The sequence below is a fragment of the Scyliorhinus canicula genome, chromosome 12 (assembly GCF_902713615.1).
Source record: "Scyliorhinus canicula chromosome 12, sScyCan1.1, whole genome shotgun sequence".
Taxonomy (NCBI): domain Eukaryota; kingdom Metazoa; phylum Chordata; class Chondrichthyes; order Carcharhiniformes; family Scyliorhinidae; genus Scyliorhinus; species Scyliorhinus canicula.
The window spans coordinates 100068168-100089534 of NC_052157.1; the positions used below are offsets into that span (position 1 = coordinate 100068168).

At 49.2% G+C, this 21367-nt stretch overlaps 1 protein-coding gene across 1 annotated transcript in view; it reads left to right on the forward strand.

Moving 5' to 3' along the window:
* The window catches only part of LOC119974568 (protein CASP-like), a 794954-nt gene that overhangs the window by 760853 nt on the left and 12734 nt on the right, over positions 1 to 21367 (forward strand). The window contains exons 19-21 of the mRNA XM_038813573.1: positions 14382 to 14465; positions 16252 to 16308; positions 16389 to 16469. Coding sequence (XP_038669501.1) covers positions 14382 to 14465; positions 16252 to 16308; positions 16389 to 16469 — 222 coding nt within the window. The remainder of the gene's footprint in view (positions 1 to 14381; positions 14466 to 16251; positions 16309 to 16388; positions 16470 to 21367) is intronic.

Consider the following 21367-nt stretch of genomic DNA (forward strand, 5'->3'; position numbering starts at 1 on the left):
AGATTGGGAAAGTAAGGGACGGGGATGGGAACGTGGTCGGAGATTCAGCGTGAGTTAATAAGGCGTTTAAGAAGTTTTACTTTGTATGAGTCCGAACCCCCAGCTGGGCCGGAGGGGATGAGGTTACCAAAGGTGGACGAAGGGTTGGTAGAAGGGCTGGGAGCCCCGATCGGGTTGGAAGAAATAGAAAGGCTGAAGGCCATGCAGACGGGTAAAGCCCCAGGGCCGGACGGGTACCCAGTGGAGTTTTATAAAAAGTTCTCTGGGATACTGGGGTCGCTGCTGATGAGGACATTTAATGAGGCAAGGGAGCGTGGGGTGCTTCCCCCGACGATGTCACAGGCCACTATCTCATTGATCCTGAAGCGGGATAAGGACCCGGAGCTTTGCGGGTCCTACAGACCGATCTCCCTACTAAATGTAGATGCGAGATGCCAAATTGTTGGCCAAAATCTTGTCCTCAACGATAGTAGACTGCTTTCCGAATATGATTGGGGAGAACCAGACGGGATTCGTTCAGGGGAGGCAGTTGGCGGCCAAAGTAAGAAGGTTGCTGAATGTGATCATCATGCCCCCAAAGGGTAGGAACGTGAAGGTAGCGATCACAATGGATGCAGAAAAGGCATTTGATTTGGTGGAATGGTAATATCTGTGGGAGGTACTAGGGTGGTTTGGATTTGGACGGGGCTTTATCGACTGGATCAGATTGCTGTTTCAGGCTACCATGGCGAGTGTACGGACGAACAGGTTAACATTGGACTATTTTATGCTGCGCTGGGGGACGAGGCAGCGATGCCCCCTCCCCACTGCTGCTGGCCATAGAGCCTCAAGGTCCGGAAGCGGGGGGGGGGGGGGGGGGGGTGAACACAGAGTCTCGCTATACGCAGACGACCTGCTCCTGTATATTTCGGACCCACCAGAAAGGATGGAAGAAATTATGAGGATTCTGGGGGAATTTCGCCAGTTTTCGGGTTATAAATTGAACATGAGGGAAAGTGAGATGTTCACGATCCAGGCAAGGGGACAGGAGAGGTGATTGGGGGAGCTGCCGTTTAGGGTGGTAGGGGGAAGCTTTCGGTACCTAGGCATTCAGGTGGCGCGGGAATGGGAACGGCTACACATGTTAAATTTGGCCCGATTGGTAGACGCCGAGTAGAGGCAGCATCATGCAAGGGCACTAGTTTGGGGGCATTGGAAACGGCATCTCTGCCGTTCCTGCCGGCACGGTACTCCACCAGCCCCGTGGTGGTGGCAGCCCTGAGAGTCTGGGGGCAATAGAGGAGACGTGGGAGCGGAGGGAGCATCGGTCTGGTCTCCAATTTGCCCCGGGAATGCTGGATGGAGGGTTCTGGAGATGGCAGAGAACAGGGATTCAGAGGATGGGGAGATATGTTTATAGAGGGGAGCTTTTCCAGCCTGAGGGAGCAGGAGGAGAAATTTGGATTGACGATTGGAACTTAGTTTAGGTACCTGCAGGCGCTGGACTTCTTACGCAGGCAGGTCTCAACCTTCCCGCTCCTACCGCCAAGGGAGATACAGGACAGGGTAGTTTACGGAATGTGGGTGGGAGAAGGGAATGTTTCTGACATTTACAAAGAACTCATGGGATCAGAGGAAGCTCAAACGCAAATGGGAAGAGGAGTTGGGAGGAGTGATAGAGGATGGTCTCTGGGCGGACGCGTTGAGTAGAGTCAACACGTCCACAACATGTGCCAGGCTCAGCCTGATACAGTTTAAGGTTGTTCACCGGGCTCACATGCCAGTAGCCCAGATGAGCAGGTTCTTTGGGTGGAAGATAGGTGCGCACGGTGTGCGAGAGGGTCAGCAAACCATGTCCATATGTTCTGGGCATGCCCGAAGCTTAGGGAATTCTGGCAGGGGTTTGCGGATGTCATGTCCAAGGTGTTAAAAACAAGGGTGGCACCGAGTCCAGAGGTGGCGGTTTTTGGAGTTTCGGAAGACCCGGGAATCCATGAGGAGAAAGAGGCAGACGTTCTGGCCTTTGCCTTCCTGGTAGCCCGGAGATGGATACTCTTAGCTTGGAGGGACTCAAAGCCCCCAAAGTCAGAGACCTGGCTCAGTGGCATGGCTAGCTTTCTCTGTCTGGAGAAAATCAAGTTAGTTTTGAGAGGGTTGGGATTCGGCCGGAGGTGGCAGCCGATCGTCGACTTCTTTGAGGGAAATTAACCGTCATAAGGGTGGGCGGGGTTAGGGTTTAGTTCAGTTCAGAGTAGGGGGTTAGTAAAGGTGGGACCTGTGAGAGAGGAAGACAGCTTTTGCACTATGTTTATATTTTCACGTACACTGTTTCATCTTGTTGTTATAAAACCATAAATACCTCAATAAAAGTTTCTAAACAAGAAATGTGAGCCTACTTGTGTCAACAAAGATTATTATTATAAAAGAGAAGGACTTGGTGGATGATGAGTCTGGGGAAGGGTGTGTAGATAGTCTACAAAAAGGAGCAGGTGTTTGGTGTCTTGAAAAATATTAAGATCGATAAATCCCCATAGCTTGATGGGATCTACCCCAGAATATTGACAGAGGCAAGAGAGGAAATTGCTGGGGTCTTTACAGAAATCTTTGTATCTTTACTGGCTACAGGTGAGATCACCGAGGACTGGAGAATAGCTAATGTTGTTCCTTTATTTAAGAAGGCTAGCAAGCATAATCCAGGAACCTACAGGCCGGTGAGCCTTATGTCAGTGGTAGGGAAATTAATTGGAGAGGATTAGTCGAGACAGGATTGACTCCCAAATGGAAGCAAGTGCACGTATTAGCGAGAGGCAGCATGGTTTTGTGAAGGGGCGGTCATGCCTCACTAACTTGATCGTGTTTTTCAAGGAAGCGACAAAGATGAAGGTAGGATGTTGTCTACATGGATTTCAGTAAGGCCTTTGACAAAGTCCCTCATGCAGACTGGTACAGAAGGTGAAGTGACACGGGATTGGAGGTGAGCTGGCAAGATGGATATAGAACAGGGTGCCGCCATGGTTAGCACTGGGACTGCGGCGCTGAGGACCCAGGTTCGAATCCCAGCCCTGAGTCACTCTCCCCGTGTCTGCGTGGGTTTCACCCCCACAACCCAAAGATGTACAGGTTAGGTCAGTGTTCCTCAAACTTTTTTTCCCGGGACCCATTTTTACCAACCGGCCAACCTTCGGGGCCCACGCCAGCCGACCTTCGGGGCCCACGCCGGCCGACCTTCGCGACCCACCATTTTCTCTTACCTTGTTTGCTGCTGACAAAAATAGAGGAAATGATTATGGGTCCCTTTGGCCCTCGTACACGCTCCTCCAATGGAACCTGTTGGATGAAGGTGAAGCCTTCCAGTGTCAGAAAGTATGGAGTCTCCATCTGTCCAAAGTTCTGAATTTTGTCCTGTCAAATTTTATCAAATAACCCCCCCTCTGCACTTGTAAAAAAAAAAATAAAATGAGTAAAATAAATGAATAAAACCCCCCCCGAACTTGTAAAAAAATAAAATGAGTAAAATAAATGAAAAAAATAAAAATTAAATGAATAAAATAAATGAATAAAAACCACTACAGAACTTGTAAAACAAAAAGCTGCAACTGTTTAAAAAAATAGCGGCCGCACTGCGCATGCGTGCCCGATTACCAGCGTGCATGCACATTTGCGCATGCGTGCCAATCATCGTGCGCGCATGTGCATTCTGCGAACATGTTAAAAATATGCAATGCCTATGAATTTTTTTTGAACTTGCAGCCAGCGTTGTGAAACGCAGCTGCTGCGCGGGGATCTGCGCGTTCGGGAGCGCCGCGGACAACGGCTCCACGACCCTCCCAACACCCGCCCACGACCCACCTGCGGGTCGCGCTCCCGACTTTGAAGAACACTGGGTTAGGTGGATTGGCTACACTAAATTGCCTCTTAATTGGAAAAACAAATAATTTGGTACGCTAAATTTGTTTTTTAAAAAATGATGGATATAGAACTGGCTCAGTCACAGAAGACAGAGGGTCACAGTAGAAGGGTGCATTTCTGAATGGAGGTCTGTGACTGGTGGTGTTGCGCAGGGTTCAGTACTGGAGCCTTTGCTGTTTGTAGTATAAATAAATGATTTGGAGGAAAATCCAACTGGTCTGATTAGTAAGTTGGCTGACGACACAAAGGAATTGCAGATAGCGATGGTACTGTCAAAGAGACAGCTAATATCTTTGGAGACTTGGGCGGAGCGATGGCAGATGGAGTTTAATCCGAACAAATGTGAGGTAATGCATTTTGGAAGGTTTAGTACAGATGGGAAATATACAGTAAATGGCAGAACCCTTAAGAGTATTAACAAGCAGAGGGATCTGGGTGTACAGTCCACATATCACTGAAAGAGGCAATGCAGGTGAAGAAGGCATGCCTGCCTTCATCAGCCGGGGCATTGAGTATAAAAATTGGCAAGTCATGTTGCAGCTGTATAGAACCTGAGCCACTTGGAATATAGTGTTCAGTTCTGGTCACCACACTAGCAGAAGGATGTGGAGGCTTTGGAGAGGGAACAGAAGAGATTTGTTACCAGGATATGGAGGGCATTAGCTATGAGGAGAGGTTGGAGAAAATTGAATTGTTCTCACTGGAACGACGGAGGTTGAGGGGCGACCTGATAGAGGTCTACAAAATTATGCGGGGCATGGACAGAGTGGATGTCAGGAGCTTTTTCCCAGGGTGGAAAAGTCAATTACTAGGGAGTTTAAGGTGCAACGGGCAAAGTTTGGAGCAGATGTGCGAAGGAAGTTCTTTGCACAGAGAAATGAAATGAAAATCGCTTATTGTCACGAGTAGGCTTCAATGAAGTTACTGTGAAAAGCCCCTAGTCACCACATTCTGGCGCCTGTCCGGGGAGGCTGGTACAGGAATCGAACCGTGCTGCTGGCCTGCTTTAAAAGCCAGCGATTTAGCCCAGTGAGCTAAACCAGAGAGCAGTGGATATATCTGTAACACGCTACCAGGTGAGGTGGTGGAAGCATAGATAGATTATGAGAGTAATCTTGCTCAGAATATAAAAACAGATAGTAAAAGTTTCCACAAATATATAAAACAAAAAAGAGTGGCTAAGGTAAATATTGGACCTTTCGAGGATGAGAAGGGAGATTTAATAATGGGAGATGAGGAAATGGCTGAGGAACTGAACAGGTTTTTTGGGTCGGTCTTCACAGTGGAAGACACAAATAACATGCCAGTGACTGATAGAAATGAGGCTATGACAGGTGAGGACCTTGAGATGATTGTTATCACTAAGGAGGTAGTGATGGGAAAGCTAATGGGGCTAAAGGTAGACAAATCTCCTGGCCCTGATGGAATGCATCCCAGAGTGCTAAAAGAAATGGCTAGGGAAATTGCAGATGCACTAGTGATAATTTACCAAAATTCACTAGACTCTGGGGTGGTCCCGGTGGATTGGAAATTAGCAAACGTGACACCATTGTTTAAAAAAGGAGGTAGGCAGAAAGCGGGTAATTATAGGCCAGTTTGCTTAACTTCAGTAGTAGGGAAGATGCTGGAATCTATCATCAAGGAAGAAATAGCGAGGCATCTGGATGGAAATTGTCCTATTGAGCAGACGCAGCATGGGTTCATAAAGGGCAGGTCGTGCCTAACTAATTTAGTGGAATTTTTTGAGGACATTACCAGTGCAGTGGATAACGGGGAGCCAATGGATGTGGAATATCTGGATTTCCAGAAAGCCTTTGAAAAGATGTTGCACAAAAGGTTGCTACATAAGATAAAGATGCATGGCATTAAGGGTAAAGTAGTAGCATGGATAGAGGATTGGTTAATTAATAGAAAGCAAAGAGTGGGGATTAATGGGTGTTTCTCTGGTTGGCAATCAGTAGCTCGTGGTGTCCCTCAGGGATCAGTGTTGGGCCCACAATTGTTCACAATTTATATAGATGACTTGGAGTAGGGGACCAAGGGCTATGTGTCCAAGTTTGCAGACAACAGTAAGGTGAGTGGTAACACAAAAAGTGCAGAGGATACCGGAAGTCTGCCGATGGATTTGGATAGGTTAAGTGAATGGGCTAGGGTCTGGCAGATGGAATACAATGTTGACAGATGTGAGGTTATCCATTTTGGTAGGAATAACAGCAAACGGGATTATTATTTAAATGATAAAATATTACAACATGCTGCTGTGCAGAGGGACCTGGGTGTGCTAGTGCATGAGTCGCAAAAAGATGGTTTACAGGTGGAACAGGTGATTAAGAAGGCAAATGGGATTTTGTCCTTCATTGCTAGAGGGATGGAGTTTAAGACTAGGGAGGTTATGCTATAATTGTATAAGGTGTTAGTGAGGCCACACCTGGAGTATTGTGTTCAGTTTTGGTCTCCTTGAGAAAGGATGTACTGGCACTGGAGGGTGTGCAGAGGAGATTCACTAGGTTAATCCCAGAGCTGAAGGGGTTGGATTACGAGGAGACGTTGAGTAGACTGGGACTGTACTCGTTGGAATTTAGAAGGATGAGGGGGATCTTATAGAAACATATAAAATTATGAAGGGAATAGATAGGATAGATGCGGGCAGGTTGTTTCCACTGGTGGGTGAAAGCAGAACTAGGGGACATAGCCTCAAAATAAGGGGAAGTAGATTTAGGACTGAGTTTAGGAGGAGCTTCTTCACCCAAAGGGTTGTGAATCTATGGAATTCCTTGCCCAGTGAAGCAGTCGAGGCTCCTTCATTAAATGTTTTTAAGATAAAGATAGATAGTTTTTTGAAGAATAAAGGGATTAAGGGTTATGGTGTTCGGGCCGGAAAGTGGAGCTGAGTCCACAAAAGATCAGCCATGATCTCATTGAATGGCGGAGCAGGCTCGAGGGGCCAGATGACCTACTACTGCTCCTAGTTCTTATGTTCTTCAGGGAAACTATCAACCACCATCCATGGTAAACTATCACCCGACATATATGAACCCTCAGCCATGGGAAACTGTCAACCTTCACCCATCAGAACCTATCCCCTATATATATCAACCTTCAACCATCAGAACCTATCCCCTATATATATCAACCTTCACCCATGGGAAACTGTCACCTTATATAATCAACCCCCACCATGAGACACTGTCACCCGATTTATCAACTCTCACCCATGAGGACCTCTCTCCCTATATCAACTCCCACCCATGGGAAACTGTCTCTTTACAGATCAACCCCGTCCATGGGAAACTATCACCCTATATATCAACCCCCACCCATGGGAAACTGTCTCCCTATACATCAATGCCCATCCATTGGAACTATCTCTCTGTACATCAACCTCTTTGCATGGGAAATTTTCACCCGCGATATATGTCAACCTCCACCCATGGGAAACTATCTCTCTATATATCATCCCCTGTCCATGAGAAACTATCTCTCTATATATCAACCCACACCTGTGGGAAACTATCTCTATATATCAACCTCCACCTGTGGGAAACTATCTCTTTATATATCAACCGCCACCTATGGGAAATTATCAACCCCCCATCCATGCAAAACTATGACCCTATATATCAACCCCCCCCGCCTCCATGGGAAATTATCAGCCTATATATCAACGCCATCCATGGGAAATTTGTCACTCTATATATCAATCCCCACACGGGGTTGCACGGCAGCACAGTGGTTAGCCACAGTGGTTAGCACAGTTGCTTCACAGCTCTAAGGTCCCATGTTCGATTTCCGGCTTGGGTCACTGCCTGTGCGGAGTCTGCACATTCTCCCTGTGTCTGTGTGGGTTTCCTCCGGGTGCACCGGTTTCCTCCCACAGTCCAAAGATGTGCGGGTTAGGTGGATTGTCCATGCTAAATTGCCCTTAGTGGGGTAACTGGGATAGGGGATGGGGTGAAGGTGTGGGCTTAAGTAGGGTGCTCTTTCCAAGGGCCTGTGCAGACTCGATGGGTATAATGGGCTTCCTTCTACACTGTAAATTGTATATCAACCATTCACCCATGAGAAACTGTCACGCTATATAACACCCCCCACCCATGGAAAACTGTGACCCCTATCTATCAACCCCCGCCCATGGGAAATATCACCCTGTATATCAAACCACGTCCATGGGAAACTATCACCCTATATACCATTACCCACCCACATCAAAAAACGCTCTTTACCGTGCAAGTACAAATACTCAATCCTTCCCAGTCTTTGATCATCAAGAGATCCATCACAATCATTTCCTCCACTTTTACACCTTGCAGCCTCTTACCCCTGGAATAAGCTTCTCTTACCCCCACCCCCAATTTTCTTATCCACAACTCCCTCTTCCTTACATCCTCCACAAACTGCTTTATCATAGAATTTACAATGCAGAAGGAGGCCATTCGGCCCATCGAGTCTGCATTGGCCCTGGAAAGAGCACCATACTGTTGACTTGCAGTTCCTTTCATTCTCCCCCTTTCATTGCCACATCCTCCACGAGTTACAAGGGGCCGCATGGTGGCACAGTGGTTAGCACTGCTGCCTCACAGCTCCAAGGCCCCAGGTTCATTCTAGCCTTGGGAGGAATGCCTATTACAATGCATTAAGAGTAAAATTGACATGATCTGATCATGGACTCAGTTATTGTAATATATTTTGTTTCCCCTTGTGGGAGAATTGTTGCTCTATTTATTCATCTTGAACCACAAGCCTTTCCCTGATATCGATCAAATGACCACATAACCAGTTAGTTCAAAAGATAGTTTATTTACATACACAAGAGTTATCTCAACATGCAAACACAGTATCTACTACGAGTTAAACTGCACCTATCAGCTACAATAACCTATACTTAACTTAAGGGCAACCGGCACTGTACAAATAGGTAAAGGCCTTTATCTGGATTTCACTTGGCTGGTTTGAAGAAAGTGGCTCTCTCTCTGCCGGGCTCATCCGTCAGGTAGCGATCGTTGGTCTTGAACTTAGCTGACTGTTCCTGCTGCAATTGGGTTAGGCAAGGCCGAATCCAAGAGAAAAAGAACACATGGCTCCGCTCTCTTTTATCCCCTTGGGATTTTGCCCTCTTTGGGGCAGTCCTAACCTTGGATCCAATAGTTCGACAGGGCTCTGATCACTCTCTTCGATTTCAGCCAATAAAGGGGCCGGTGCCTTGGTAGCTGGGCGGGTCCTCAGCGGTCATTGGCCTTGGCAATTGTGCTTTCTGAGTAAGGGGAATGGCGCCGATCAGTCTGTGACTGTACCGGTTGCTTGATTGCCGTTCTATTGTCCTGGGAAAATGGGCCATTGAAATGTAAACGAGCGGGGGTTTCGATCAGGTTTGGTTACTTGTGCTTTAGATACACATAGGCTGTGTATCTGTCTTGAGTCCTGGGTTGGTCATAATTCCCATGGTCCTTTGCAGGTGGCCATCTTAGATGGCTGAGGGCCAGAGGGCATCATCTCAGGGTAAGGGGTCACCCAATCAAGGTAGAGTTGAGGAGGAGTTTCTTTTCTCAGAGGATAGTGAATCTGCCAATTCTTTACCGCAGAGGGCTGTAAAGGCTGAGTCATTAAGTGCAAGGCTAGGGCGGCGCAGTGGTTAGCACTGCTGGCTCACAGCGTCGAGGATCTGGATTCGAGCCCGGTCCCTGGCCACTGTCCATGTGGAGTTTGCACATTCTCCCCATGTCTGCATGGGTCTCACCCCCACAACCCAAAGATGTGCAGGGTAGGTGAATTGGCCACACTAAATTGCCCCTTAATTGGAAAAAAATGAATTGGGTACTTTAAATTTATTTTTTAAAAGCATGTTCAAGGCTAAGATGGGCAGATGTTTAATCAGTACGGGAAACAAGGGTTATGTGGACAAGGCGGAGTGTAATTTTGAGTGTAGTATGTTCTTTCTCCTATGTAATTATTTAATGGCATCTGTTGAGAGTTCTGAGCATGTGCAGGCTTGGGGGGCTTTTTCAGTCTGCAAGACTTGTTAGTAAGACCTGTTTTACCAGAGCTCCTGTTTTCATAGTTATTACTGTTACTGCTGTTTTGCTGAGTTACTGTTATTGTTAAACTTTGTTGTTTATTTACATTAAAAAATAGTTTATTTAGGGGCAGCATGGTGGCACAGTAGTTAGCATTGCTGCCTCCGGCGCTGAGGACCCGGGTTCCAATCCCGGCCCTGGGTCACTGTCAGTGTGGAGTTTGCGCATTCTCCCAGTGTTTGCGTGGGTTTCACCCCCACAACCCAAAGATGTGCAGGGTAGGTGGATTGGCCACGCTAAATTGCCCCTTAATTGGAAAAAATAATGGGTACTCTAAATTTAAAAAAAGAAAAAAAAAGTAGTTTATTTTAAGCAGCACATTAGACTACATACTTTGTGGTCTCAAATTACCACATCTTTTTGGCAACAAGGAGAAAATAGCAAGAAAAGAAAACAAAGTATTTCAATGTTCAGCGTGGCTACACAAGGCTGCATTCAGCGAGTTGCCGAATGCTTTATTCGACGGATTTCAAATTAGCAGCACTTTGTTTAGGGCAGTCAGAGTTTAATTTATTTTTATTTTTTTCCTTTTAAAAAAAATTTAAAGTGCCAACTCATTTTTCCAACGATGGGGCAATTTAGTGTGGCCAATCCACCTTGGCTGTAAATCTTTGGGTTGGGGACATTGACTTTTAAGAAGGCTCTGGAAATTTCTCATCTTTTGGAAATGACTGCTATCGGTGCTAGACAGATTCAGTGGACTAATGGTGGTGTCCAGCTACATCAAGGACAGAAAGAAGCTTCCAGAAAAAAAGTGAAAGCAGTGAAGTATTTTCGGTGTGAGAGCTTCGGTCCAGGTTTGTGAGCATTGTTTGTCACTGATGCAACAAGAAGGAGCCCTTAGTGAAGAAATGCAGGTGTGTGAAAGGCTGAGCAAGAAAATCTCAAATGAAGCAGCTAAGCATCACATGCAAAGTTCAGAGGAACATACGTACAAGTATAATGTTAATGAGGCATGAGCAGAGCTTATTCATACTACAGTGGTGGTGGATGGGAAGCAAAACAAGATGGAAGTGGACACTGGCACCTCTGCGACCGTAATAAGAGACCTACAAGTTCACGTGCTGCCTGCAGGGCAGCATGGTAGCACTGTGGCTTCACAGCTCCAGGGTCCCAGGTTCGATTCCCTGCTGGGCCACTGTCTGTGCGGAGTCTGCACGGTCTCCCCGTGTCTGCGTGGGTTTCCTCCGGGTGCTCCGATTTCCTCCAACAGTCCAAAGATGTGCAGGTTAGGTGGATTGGCCATGCTAAATTGCCCTTCGTGACCAAAAAGGTTTAGGAGGCGTTATTGGGTTACAGGGTTAGGGTGCAGACCTGATGGGCCGAACAGCCTCCTACACTGTATGTTCTATGTTCACGTGAGACTCTAATTGAGCACCAGCCCTTACTCCGGCAGCAATCAAAATGAGGACATACTTCCGTGAGCCATATCTTTGCTCAGGGCACTGGAAGTCCATATTAACTGTGCCCTGTGCCCTGGCGTGGCGGGGGGACCTGTTGGAATACTTGACCCTTGAGAAGGTTAAGTTTGAACTGAGGGAAAGTTCAGAGGGGTTCTACAAGTCATGGGCATTAATCATTATGCACTTTCAAGAACTGGATAACATTGAACATTAGTTGGGTGGGGGGGGAATGGTTGGGAGGGTTGGGGGGAGGGGTGCTGTGTATATTAAAGATGACTATGGGTAATCCCTGATTCCTTTTTGTCATTTGTTTATGTTAACATGCGGGCTGATGTTTGGGGGTTGGTGGGAGGATGGGATCGTTGTTATTGTTATGGGGATTGACATATTTGGTGTTGATTATTGTTTGTTGGTGGGTGTAAAAAATGTGAAAAAGGAGAATAAAAATATATATATTTTTTAAAAGTATAACAGACATGAAGCAAGGGCACGTCTTCATGTGGTTAAAGGGAAAGGGCGTGACTGGCTCAGCAAAATTACAATGAAGTAGGGTATGATTACACACACAAATGTGACTGAGGATGTTGGCAAGATATATTCAGACATGTTCAAGGATTAACTGGCTACATTGCGTGGTACCACTGTGAATTGGGCATTAATCCTCAGGCTACTCCGTGTTTTTTCAAGCCCAGGACAGTGGCCTATGCCATGAGAAGGAAAGTGGAGGAAGAGGTGGAACGCATGTAAAAGCTTGGAACCATTGAGCCTATTCAGTTTTCTCATTGGGCACCTCCAATCATTCCTGTCCTTAAAAATGATGGTACGGATGGTGCACATATGTGGTGGCTACAAGCAGTGGCGGACTGGCCAGGGTGTCAGCTTGCCCGATGGCAAGTGGGCCCCTGATGAAGTGGGCCCCCTATATCAAATACAAATGCAATAAAGAAACAAACACAGACAATTGTTTTAGTAATAAAAAGGAATAAGAAAAAAAAAGAGAACAGGACACAAATAAGCAGTGCATGAAAAGGGACGAAGCAGGGGAGGTAGTGGAAGGATGTGGAATAGGGGGGCCCGGGTCAGGCATAATTAAGGAAATTCCATGTTTTCAGCAAGAGTGTATGAATTTAAAGATAAAGTTACAATTCGTGATTTGAGATGGTCGGCAACTTCAAAGGATATCAAGCCGTAATCTTGGTTCAGCCGGTACATCGGTCCGGGGCCCAACAAGCTCAACATTGACCAGATTTCCAGATTAGATGCTTATCCATTAACTAGGATGGAATATTTGTTTGCAACTCTTGTGGGAAGCAAGATGTTTTCAAAATTGGAAATTAGCCAGCCATATCAACAACTCTTGCCAGAGGAAGATTTGAAGCAGTACGTGACCATCAACACGCATAAAGGGTGGTTCAGTACAATCCGTTGGTCTTTTCCTCAAGTCTGGCGATCTTTCGAAGGATGATGGACAACCTGTTACAAGGCATTCCTCAGGTGACCGTCTACTTGGATGACATCTTAATTATAGGGAAGACTGAAGAGGGTCACTTCAGCAACCTGGATTGAGTTTTTAAAGTTTGCAGAAGCAGGACTGCGTCTGAAGTGGAGCAAGTGCATTTTTCAGGCACCAAGCGTGAAGTAACTAGGCCCCAGAATCACTGCTTATCTCCTGTGGAAGGGAAAGATTGAGCATTTAAGGAAGTTCTGGAGCCTGTGTCAGAGCTCAGGTCAGTATTGGGCTTGGTTGGTCACTTCCGGTGGCGGCGATGAGTGAGTGAGCCGCACATCCGGTGGAGCTTACTCCGGCGGGATTGAGGACCTGGTTCCCCGGTTTTGCGGGACTGTGGAACGCTGAAAGGACGGCCACGGAGGTGCTGAGGAGCGGGCAGAGCTGTATGGAACTGCGGGAGAGCGAAAACGGGAGAGGAAGGGACAAGGTGCAGGGGAAGCTGACCCGGGAACCAAGATGGCGGACCTGCGGACCTCGGACCCAGCAATCCAGCAAACGCTGGAAAACATGCTGCAGGCTATTAAAAACAGTTTTGAGTCGTTGAAGCAGGATAACTTGGACCCACTTCAGAAGGCAGTGGATCAGCTGAACCAGAGACTGGATGCCCAGGATGAAAAAGTTAAGGAGCTGGGAGAGGCGGTGGTGGAGCAGGCGGATGCGCAGACGATTGCTGCGCTAGAAGTCGATGGGTTGAAGGAGAGACAGAGAAGACTGCTGGACAGAGTAGAGGAGCTGGAAAATAGAGCCCGCAGACAAAATCTGAGGATCATCGGCCTCCCGGAGGGGGCTGAGGGAGCTGATGCCACAGCGCTTGTGGCTGACCTGTTGGTGCCGCTGATGGGGGCTGACGCCTTTCCGCGACCGCCGGAGCTGGAAGGGGGCACACAGAGTGTAGGCGAGACAGGTGCGTCCGGGGGGTCCCCCCTGTCCAATGGTGATCAGGTTCCACAGGTTTGTGGAGAAGGAGCGGGTGCTGGAGTGGGCAAAGAGCGCCAGGAGCAGCATGTGGAATAATAGTGTTCTTTGCATTTATCAGGACTTAAGCCAGGAGGTGGCTCGGCGGGGAGCAGCCTTTAAGAATGTCAAGGAGGTATTGTTCAAGAAGCATGTGAAGTTTGGTCTGCTGTTCCCGGCCCGTCTTTGGGTTACGCATCAGGGTCAACACCACTACTTCTCCGAGCCCGAAGAAGCGATGGACTTCGCGAGGGATCAGGGGCTGGTCTCGAAAAAAGGACCCGCGGACGCAAGCTAGTGGGGGGGGGGGAGAATAGAGTCAGTGGATGGCAGGGGTGGGTTATCGGGGGATGTTGCTAGGGGAGGGGAGTTACTCTGCTGACGTGGGGGGATTCGAAGTAGGTAATGGAGAGGAGGTCAGGGGTGGAGGTGGCCAAGAGGCGAGCCAAGAATGGCGCGGCGCATGGGCCGGAGGCGGGCCCAAGAAAAGTTATGGCGGTAAGAATACAGGTCAGAACATGCCTTGTTAACTGATGTTGATGATTGACTTCACAGGGTGTGAGCAGTGATGACACTGAGATGCGTTACTCCTCTCAGTATGAAGAACGCTTGGATCCCTTTGCCTCTTTCAGCAGAAAGGTAGGTCCTTCCAACACTCAGAATGGATTAGATGCGCAAGAGCAAAGTTGTCAATTTTTCTGGTTGTAATGGAAAACAATCCATTATTGTTAAAGTCAACCCAGTGTCATTCACACCAGTATCCAGCCTGCTTATCGTACACCGAGAAAGTTGACATCTTGAGGCCAGTTTAACCGCTCTGACTGGTCAGGAATTTAATTCCAAGGTTTCGGGGGGAGTGTGAAACTTTCGCTTCAGGCAGGCAAAAGTCTCATTGAAATATGTAACTGGGCTTCTGATATAATTCAGGCACTGTAATCAGGGATGGGCGGCACAGTTGAGCCAAGAATACTATCCTGAGGAACTCCTGTGGCTGTGTCCTGAGACTGAGATAATGGCCGGGATAGATTTGTCCTGTTTTTTGTGGATAGCATTTTTCCAGATTGCCAGATAGATGTCAGTGTTGTAGCTGCACTGAACAGCTTGGCTAGGGGCAAGGCAAGTTCTGCAGCACAGGTTTTCAGTACTATTGTTGGACTGTTGTCGAGGCCCATAGTCTTTGCAGTATCGCTGGGGAATGATGGTGTCGTGGTAATTTTAAAAATTAATGTTCAAGATGTTGGCTTCACTGGCTAGGCCAGCATTTATTGCCCATCCCTTATTGCCCTTGAGAAGGCGGTGGGGAGCTGCCCTCTGGAAGCGCTGCAGTCCATATGGCCACATGGTGTAGGTACACCCACAGTGCTGTTAGGGAGGGGTTCCAGGAGTTTGCCTCAGCGACGGTAAAGGAACGGCGATATATTTCTACATATCCGGATGATATGTGGCTTGAAGAGAATTTGCAGGCAGTGGTGTTCCCCAGGTATCTGCTGCCTTTGTCCTTCTCGATGGTAGTGGTCATGGGTTTGGAAGGTGCTGCCAGAGGAGCCTTGGTGAGTGCCTGAGTGCATCTTGTAGATGGCACACACGGCTGCTGCAGTGCGTACTGGTGGAGAGTTTGAATGTTTGTGGAAGGGGTGCCAATCACGTGGGCTGCTTTGTTCTGGATGGTGTTGAGCTTCTTGAGTGTTAGAGCTGCACTCATCCAGGCAAGTGGAGAATATTCCATTACACATCTGACTTGTGCCTTGTAGATGGTGAACAGGCTTTGGGGGGTCAGGCGGTAAGTTACTCACCGTAGGATTCCTAGCCTTTGACCTGCCCTGGTAGCCACAGTATTAATATGGCTAGTCCAGTTCAGATTCTAATCAGTGGTAACCCCTGGAATGTTGTTTAATTGTCCACCACCATTCATCACCTGATGTGGCAAGACTTCAGAGCTTCGATCTGATCTGCTGAATTGCTTAGCTCTGTCTATTGCTTGCTGTTTATGCTATTTGACACGCAAGTAGTCCTGTGTTGTAACTTCACCAGGTTGAGACCCTATTTTTAGGTATGCCTGGTGTTGCTCCTGGTCTGCGCTCTGCGTTGAACCTGAAGTGAACTCAGATTGGTGCTGGCTGCACCTGCTCTAGGCCACAGTGGGATGAATACTGACAGTGTATATTCCCAAAGCAAGCTACACGTCTTAGTATTTCATCAGCACTCAATCATTTTTCTGGTCACTTTTCAAGAAAAGTGTGGGTATCGCTTCAAAGTTCATATCACCTGCCATTAACTTCCTTCGCCACAAATTACATCAAATGTTTGCATGTCTCTTGTTTCCTAATGATCATTTAATATTGACTGAAAATGACTTAATCACAAAAGATATACAAAATGTTTGGTGTCCAGTCTCATTAAGTATTTCTTCTGGTGCTGTGTGTAGGAACGTCAACGCAGATACTTGAGTCTTAGTCCCTGGGATAAAGCCACCCTGAGCATGGTGAGTACATCTACTAATGCTGCAAAAGGAGTTGGAATCTTTCATTTTGAACAATCTAAACAGCCTCTGTTTTTTTTAAGGGACGTGTCATCCTCTCAAACAAAGTGGCTCGGACTATTGCCTTTTTCTACACCGTACTGCTCCACTGCATGGTCTTCCTTGTAAGTAATTTTTTAAATTTAAGAATGCTAGTTTCCATACTGGTGTTATCATTAAATATATAATGATGCGGGGACTTCCGGTTGCGGCTATGACTAGCTAAGCCGCACATTTGGAAGCTCCTGCAACAAAGGTGTTTTTGGGCCAATTGGAGGGCCCCAACGGCGCTGAAAAAACGAATCCCGGTGGGGGAAGGTCCCCTGAGGAGAACTAGACCGATTTTATGGTCGGTACCCGGAGTGGAGCGGCAAGAAAAACGGCAGCAGCTCCCCAAAAAAAGCGGGGGAAGAAAATCAAAATGGCGGCCGGCGGTGCACCGGAGGAGTGGAAGAAATGGGCGGAGGAGCAGCAGGCCGCTCTCCTCCGTTTTTTCACGGAGATGAAAGTGGAACTCTTAGAGTCCATGAACGCGACGGCCACCAGGTTGGTGGGAGCCCAGGCGATCCAAGAGGCGTCGATTAAAGATCTGCAGCAGGAGATGGCCGCGAGGGAGGAGGAGGCCACAGTCATCGGGGCAAAGGTGGAGGTGCACGAGGCACTCCACATGAAGTGGCAGAGCCGCTTCGAGGAGCTGGACACTCGGATGAGGAGGAAAAATTTGAGGATCCTGGGCCTGGAAGAAGGCCTGGAGGGGTCGGATCTCCCGGGATATGTGGCGGAGATGTTGAGCTCCCTGATGGGGGAAGGGGCCGGTCCGGCGCCCCTGGAATTGGAAGAGGCATACCGGGTCATGGCCAGGAGGCCTAGGGCAAACGAGCCCCCGAGGGCGGTGCTGGTGCGGTTCCAGCGGCTAAGTGATCGAGAGAAAGTCCTGAGGTGGGCTAAAAGGGAGAAAAGCAGCAAGTGGCAGAACTCGACGGTAAGGGTGTACCAGGACTGGAGTGCGGAGGTGGCAAAGCGGCGGGCCCGGTACAACCGGACAAAGGCGGTGCTACACGCGAAAAAGATCAAATTTGGAATGTTGCAACCGGCGCGCTTGTGGGTCACCTACAAGGACCAACATCATTATTTCGAGTCCCCAGAGGAGGCCTGGACCTTTGTACAAGAGGAAAAGTTGGACACGAACTAAAACCTGGGAGCACCGGCGGTCGTAGCCGCCGGGGGACTCTTGATTGTGCAAGTGGCCCTTTTCTTTTTCAGGCCAGGTCGGAACTGGGTAACAGTTTCGTGGAGTGTTTGGGGTGTTTTTTCTCGAACGGTTGACTTTTCTGAATATTTTGAAGGTTTCGAGTTGTTGGGTGTTTCTGTATATTTGTACTGTTGAAATCTCTATTGTGGGTCGTTGGCTTCTTATGGGGTGTTTTTTCCCGTTTCCAATTTCCCTTAGTTATTTACCCCTCTTACCCTTTTCTTTGGGTGCTTGGGGGGGTTTTTGTTCTTTTTTTTCTTTTCGGGTTATGGTTATCTGCGGTTATTTATACTGTTTGATGGAGGGTGATGGTTGGGCACACTGTTAGTTGATAGTTAGTTAATTATTTTGTTATTTAAGTATGTAGTTAAGTATTTATGTATTTAGTTGCCATTGGGTATTTGTATTTATATCGTTAAGTTGGGGAGACGGGACGGGGGGGAGCGGGTTGATTATGCGGGTCTTTCTCGGGGGTTTTAAGGGGATCTTTCACGGGCGCAGATGGGGTGAACCGGGAGGAGTCGGAATGTGGCAGGAGCAGCCGGGTCAGCGGAGACCAGCTGACTCTCGGGAGTACGATGTGGGGTACATCGCGGCTAGGAGGGGTCCTAGCCAGGGGGGGGGGGGGGGGGGGGATGGGGGGGGGGACTGGGGGGGGACACCGGGTTGCTGTTAGAAAGACCAGGGACGAGAAGGGGAGAGCCGGGGGGGGTGGGGGGGGGGGGGCCATCGCTATGGGAAGCGGGTCAGAAAAGAAGGGATGACCCGGGGCGAGCAAGGGACAAGACATGGCTAATCGACAGGGAGTAGGGACGGGTCGCTCTGCGACCCGATTGATCACGTGGAACGTAAGGGGGCTGAATGGGCCGGTCAAAAGATCAAGGGTCTTCTCACACCTGAAGGGACTGAAGGCTGATGTAGCAATGCTGCAGGAGACTCATTTGAGGGTAGCAGATCAGGTCCGCCTGAGAAGGGGGTGGGTGGGACAGGTGTTCCACTCAGGCTTGGATATCAAGAACCGGGGGGTGGCGATTTTGGTGGGAAAGAGAGTGTCGTTTGTGGCGGCAGAGGTGGTGGCAGACAAGGAGGGCAGGTACGTGATGGTGAGGGGTAGGCTGCAGGGAGAGAGTGTGGTACTGGTAAATGTGTATGCCCCGAACTGGGACGACGCGGGTTTTATGAGGCGCCTGCTGGGCCTCATCCCGGGACTGGAGGCAGGGGGCCTGATCATGGGAGGGGACTTTAATACGGTGTTAGACCCTGGGCTGGATAGATCGAGTTCCAGGACGAATAGGAGGCCGGCAGCGGCAGAGGTGTTAAGGGGGTTCATGGAGCAGATGGGAGGGGTAGACCCATGGAGATTTGGTAGGCCTAGGGCGAGGGAGTATTCTTTTTTCTCCCACGTCCACAGAGTGTACTCTAGGATCGATTTTTTCGTATTGAACAGGGGGCTGATACCGAGAGTGCAGGACACGGAGTACTCGGCCATTGCGATATCGGACCATGCACCACATTGGGTGGACGTGGACATGGGGGAGGCGTGGGACCAACGCCCGTTGTGGCGCCTGGATGTAGGGCTGTTGGCGGACGAAGAGGTGTGCAGAAGGGTGAGAACGGGCATTGAGAACTATCTGGGTACGAATGACACAGGTGAGGTGCAGGTGGGGACGGTCTGGGAGGCCTTGAAAGCAGTGATTAGAGGAGAGCTGATCTCCATAAGGGCACACAGAGAGAGGAAGGAGAGGCAGGAAAGGGAGAGGCTGGTGGGGGAGCTCCTAGAAGTAGATAGGAAATATGCGGCGGCGCCAGAGGAGGGGCTATTAAGGGAGCGGCGTAGCTTGCAGGCCAGGTTCGACCTACTGACCACTAGGAAGGCGGAAATGCAGTGGAGAAGGGCGCAGGGTGCGGCGTATGAGTACGGGGAAAAGGCGAGCAGGATGCTGGCACACCAGCTTCGTAAGCGAGATGCAGCCAGAGAGATTGGGGGAGTGAGAGAGAGGGGTGGGGATGTAGTGCAGAAGGGGCAAGAGGTGAATAGGGTCTTTAGGGACTTCTATAGGGAATTGTATAGGTCTGAACCGCCGAAGAGGAGAGGGGGAATGAAGAACTTTCTCGACAAATTGGGGTTCCCAAAGGTACAGGAGGAGCTGGTGGAAGGGTTGGGGGCGCCGATAGAGCTGCAGGAGCTAATTAAAGGGATAGGCCAGATGCAGGCGGGGAAGGCGCCGGGGCCGGATGGGTTCCCGGTGGAGTTTTACAGGAAATTTGTGGACTTGGTGGGTCCAGTGCTGGTGCGAGCCTTCAATGAGGCGCGCGAGGGGGGGGTTCTGCCTCCAACAATGTCGCAGGCCCTGATCTCCTTGATTTTGAAGCGGGACAAGGACCCGGTCCAGTGCGGGTCCTACAGGCCTATCTCCCTCTTAAATGTAGATGCCAAGCTGTTAGCAAAGGTCCTGGCAACCAGGATAGAGGACTGTGTGCCAGGGGTAGTCCATGAAGACCAGACGGGGTTCGTGAAGGGACGCCAACTTAACACAAATGTCCGGAGATTGTTAAATGTGATTATGATGCCAGCAGTGGAAGGGGAGGCGGAGATAGTGGTAGCGCTGGACGCGGAGAAGACATTTGACAGGGTGGAGTGGGAATACTTGTGGGAGACGTTGGAAAGGTTTGGGTTTGGGGAGGGATTTATCAAGTGGGTAAAACTGCTCTATTCAGCTCCGATGGCAAGTGTGGTAACAAACGGGAGGAGGTCAGAATATTTTGGGCTCCATCGAGGTACTAGGCAGGGATGTCCCCTATCTCCCTTACTCTTTGCATTAGCGATTGAGCCGTTGGCGATGGCACTGAGGGGTTCAGGGGGGTGGAGAGGACTGACAAGGGGAGGGGAGGAACATCGGGTCTCGCTCTATGCGGATGATTTGTTGTTGTATGTGGCAGACCCGGAGGGGGGAATGCCGGAGGTAATGGGGATACTAGCGGAGTTCGGGGACTTTTCGGGATATAAATTAAATCTGGGGAAAAGTGAGGTCTTTGTAATACACCCGGGAGACCAAGGGGAGGGAATTGGGAGGCTCCCCTTCAAAAGAGCAGTTAAAAGTTTTAGGTATTTGGGGGTGCAGGTGGCAAAGAACTGGGGGACCCTACACAAGTTGAACTTTTCCAGACTGGTGGAGCAGATGGAGGAGGAGTTTAAGAGGTGGGACATGGTGCCGCTGTCGCTGGCAGGGAGGGTGCAGTCAGTTAAAATGACGGTCCTCCCGAGGTTCTTGTTTTTGTTCCAGTGTCTGCCCATCTTCCTCCCCAGGGCCTTTTTCAAGAAGGTAACGAGTAGTATCATGGGGTATGTGTGGGCACATGGCACCCCGAGAGTTAGAAGGGTCTTTTTGGAGCGGAGTAGGGATAGTGGAGGGCTGGCGTTACCCAACCTTTCAGGATATTACTGGGCGGCAAATACATCGATGGTACGAAAGTGGATGATGGAAGGGGAGGGGGCAGCCTGGAAGCGCATGGAGAGGGCGTCCTGCGGCAACATAAGCTTAGGGGCACTGGTAACGGCACCATGGCCGCTCCCTCCCACGAGGTATACCACGAGCCCGGTGGTGGCGGCCACCCTCAAGATCTGGGGGCAGTGGAGGCGACACAGGGGGGAAGTGGGAGGTCTGATAGGGGCACCACTAAGAGGGAACCACAGATTTGCGCCGGGAAACACAGGAGGGGGATTCCAGAGCTGGCAGAGGGCGGGTATTAGACAACTGAGGGACTTGTTTA